Source organism: Austrofundulus limnaeus, unplaced genomic scaffold (genome assembly GCF_001266775.1).
Source record: "Austrofundulus limnaeus strain Quisiro unplaced genomic scaffold, Austrofundulus_limnaeus-1.0 Scaffold388, whole genome shotgun sequence".
NCBI classification, from domain to species: Eukaryota; Metazoa; Chordata; class Actinopteri; order Cyprinodontiformes; family Rivulidae; genus Austrofundulus; species Austrofundulus limnaeus.
Genome location: NW_013952790.1, coordinates 322,391 through 326,236, shown reverse-complemented (window position 1 = coordinate 326,236; position 3,846 = coordinate 322,391). Strand labels below are relative to the sequence as shown.

At 51.5% G+C, this 3,846-nt stretch overlaps 1 protein-coding gene across 1 annotated transcript in view; it reads left to right on the top strand.

Annotated features, from left to right (window-relative positions):
• Nucleotides 1-3,588, top strand: part of arhgap32b (Rho GTPase activating protein 32b) — a gene marked incomplete in the record, with an annotated part of 86,458 nt that extends 82,870 nt beyond the window's left edge. The window contains 1 exon segment of the mRNA XM_014023709.1: nt 341-3,588. Within this exon segment, the coding sequence (XP_013879163.1) occupies nt 341-2,464 (2,124 nt within the window).
• Nucleotides 3,589-3,846: the final 258 nt, after the last annotated feature.

Below are 3,846 nucleotides of genomic sequence, written 5' to 3'. Positions count from 1 at the left end.
GCAGGGGGCGGGCCGACAGCAGGGGAGGGCCGAGAGCAGGGGGCAGGCCGACAGCAGGGGGTGGGCCAAGTCGAGTTGAGCCTTGCCTTATAATGTAAAATCACCTAATGTGTCCCTGTGATGACTGGAGACCTGTCCAGGTGCCTCATGACACTGATACACTGATGGATATGAACACCAGCTGTTTTTGTTTGTTTGTTTGTTTGGGCCACACCCCTCTCTTGTCATTATTTCTTGGTATCAGTGCTGCGTTAGTCTGTAGTAGTTGAGCTGAGCTGCAGACGGGGAAACTGCAACAAATTAAACCTGTTTTTTGGTCTGTGTGTGATTCTTTTCTCAGATCCCAGCTGAAGAGACGGCATCAGTCCCGGTCCCTCTAAAACCACCAGAGCAGCCACCCACAGCTCAGAAACCTCAGAAACAGGTGGTTTCTCCTCCCCAGCTCCGAGCACAAACCCAGCAGCAGAACCAAGCTCAGATCCAACCTCGTCTTCCAGCACAGGTTCCCACACAGACCCAGTCCCAACCTCATCAGTCCAAGGCCAGTGCGAGGGTAGCACCCACCTCTGCTGAACCTGCTGAGAAACCTTGGGAGGCCATCAAGCCGGTGCAGCCCTCTACCGAGGCTGTAAAACCCCCTGCACCCTGTGGACCCACCCCCCCGGCCCCTCCCACTCGCACCATGGAGAGCAAACTGGCCACAGCAGCTCTGAGCCAAAGTGAAGCTTCTTATCACGTCCTGAATGAAGCCCCCCAGCCCGGACACCCGGAGGAAGCTCCACCCCTTCATCCGCCATCTCCTCGTAAATCCTCCACGCACCAGCCGGCCCACCTGTACCACGTCAAAGGAGAACCGGTTCTCGTTGAACCTCCAGGAGCAACATACTACCACCAGAGAGCAGTTCATGTGGCCCCACCATCAGTTCCTCACCATTACAGAGCAGACTACATATCCAAGTCTGAGTCTCAGATACCTTACAGCACCCGAGGGGATCAACGGTACTGCACGTTAGGACCTAGGTCGTACCACCACTCCATGAAGGTGAGAGGAAACCCCCGGAGTGTGTATGTATCACCAGGGCCGGGTCACCAGGGCTACAGCCATGACAGAGTCCATGGCTACCCCACCATCCGCAGGGTGCACTCTCTTCACGTCCCTTCCAATATTCGCTCCGTGCCCATCCAAAGAACCGAGGTTCCCCCAGAGGAAGATCTGTTCTTCTACTATCAGCCTGGGTATCAGTGCAAGGCCTACCAGCAGCCCCCCCACCAGTCTTCACAGGCGGACTACCACGTCACCCAGCTGCAGCCTTACTTTGAGAACGGACGGGTCCACTATCGCTACAGTCCGTACTCTGGTTCCGGCCCCCTAGAGGCGCCCTACTACGACATAGACCCTTACGGCACTATCCGAGTCCGGCATGTTCACTCTCACAGCAGCCGAGACGCCAAAGCTGCTGTTGGGAGACCGACGGGGAAGACCACTGGGTACCACTACCTATCTGGTCATGTTCTCCCCCCTGGGAAGGAGCACAGCTTCGTCAGCAGGGACATGCCCCCAGGTCACAGGGGCAAGGAAACGTCTGCATACTCCCACTGGGATCCAGAGGATCTGGAGAGGCTTCACATGCACTCCCTCCGTAGGGAGGGCCGGGCCAGACTGAAGGTGAGAGGCCCCGTCCTCTCCCAGTACGACAACGTGGGTCTCTTCCCACTGGGAGATGTGTCGGGGTACGAGACCTTGCACCTGCGAAGTAAATCAGACCCAGGTAAAGCAGTGCTGGTAGCAGCCGACAGCAAAGATGGCCGCTACCTGCCCAGGCACATGGTGTCGGACCCTGACGTCTTCGTCTACATGGAGACCGAGAAACACGGCAGCGGAGCCGGAGACAGGTCCGATACGCTTTCTAGACCAAGTTCCAAGAAATGCCCGTCGTCCCACTCCGTCCCTGCCTCTCTGGGCCACGGTGTGTCCCATCAGCAGGAGGCCAGCCAACAAGACCCCAAGACCAGAGAGGTCAGCAGGTCCAAACACTGGCAGGACCATCCAGGCAAGAAGAACTTCCAACCTCGTTACGAGTGCCCTGACTCTGAGCACCCCCAGATGAAAGGCAAATCCAGTTCTTACCACGGTACAGACGATCCAGGTCCCCGGGAGCAGGCCCACGTGGTCCAAGAGGAGCAGACCTACAGTCAGAGCAAACCGGACCTGGACAGAGACTACGTCTACAAGAAGCACGGCGCCAAGTCTGCGCAGTCCCACTACGACAACTTGGACGATTACCACCCAGTACCTCAGCCTCAGGCCTCGTTTCAAAAACACGGAGGCTCCAAGTCCCACCCGACCCGAGGTTTCTCAGTGAGCCACAACAACCGGGCCTACTCCACAGCACTGGGCCAGGGAGCCTTCATCCAGCTTGAACTGGGCCTTCAGAGGCCAGAGACAGAGATTCGTACAGAATGAAGAGACTGATCTCTGGAGCAGCCTCTGCAGGACGGTGGARTGCTCCAGTATTTTTGTTTCTCTGTATTTTTAATAAATTGTAAAGAATATTGTGAGGCTTCTGACAGAGTCCTGAATGTACCTGCAAATAACGTCCATGAAGTCGTGTTACTGTGATCGACTGCACCGGTAACCAATCAGAACTCATCTGTACAGTAGGATGTGAGGTACGCTCAGTAGAAACCCTACAAATGTAAATGATATATTCACACACCATATATATATGTATACAGATAGTCAGTAGTGACGGGGTTGTAGTTGTATTGGTTTATTTTTTTAGGTGTGGACGCCAGTCATGAGCATTAATCAGAACCAATGTTTGCATTAAGAACTGCATGCACCCTGTCCTCCTGCAGAGCGGTTCTGTGGGTTCTGCCAGCACAAAGGTCATGAAGGAGGGAGCGTTCAGGTRGTCGGTGTGAGGACCAGCTGCAGTCAGGTCGTTTGAGTTCGTAAAGTGCCATTTGTAGGAACTCTGAACAGAATTCAGTCTCTTCTGATGGATGGGGGACCAAAGACTCAAACATCTTGGATCAACATGGAGCTTCTGATGTGTTAAATACACGGTACCTCCAGAAACTGGACTAACTGAATAAAACTCAAATGTCTTCTCAAACAACATGAAGAACATGTTGCAGCTGCTGGGGGGAGGGGGGAGTGTGATCTGATGAGCCTTAAAGACTATATTTTGTTTACTGTCATTGTTTTTTCATGATGCACAAACTTCAGATATTTACTTCTTTCAGTTTTCTTCCATGTTGACTTTTCATTTTAAAGGTAGTTGTTTTTTCTTTATTTTAATGACGTCAGGCCYTTTTTCAGGCTACAAATAAATTACATTTATTCACAACTCCAATACAAGCTGATGTGTTGAGCGTAATGGATGGATTACAATATAGTTCCTATCTAATTTAAATCCAGATGTATAACTTGTATGTTGCTTGCAGGTTTGGCCCTCTTGCCTTATTTTCCACTTRCTCAGCTGGGCGTGCTACATGACGGCCCTGTCTACTTGAATGTGAAAACTCATCTGAAACTGGAGGAGTTTAAAGTCAGACAATAAATAAAAGTGTTTAGGAAGAGATCTCATTCTGTTTGCATGATGTTTCAAACACACCTCTGATCAGTGGAACCAACCCTAACTGTAGGATTTATCAAAAAGGAAAGTCTTCAGTCTAATCTTAAAAGRAGACAGAGTGTCAGCCTCARGGACAGAAACTGGAAGTTYYTTCRACAAGAGAGGAGCTTGATAACTGAAAGCTCTGCCTCCCATTCTACTTTTAGAGACTCCAGGAACCACAAGTAAACCTGCAGTCTGAGAGCGAAGTGCTCTGTTAGGAAAG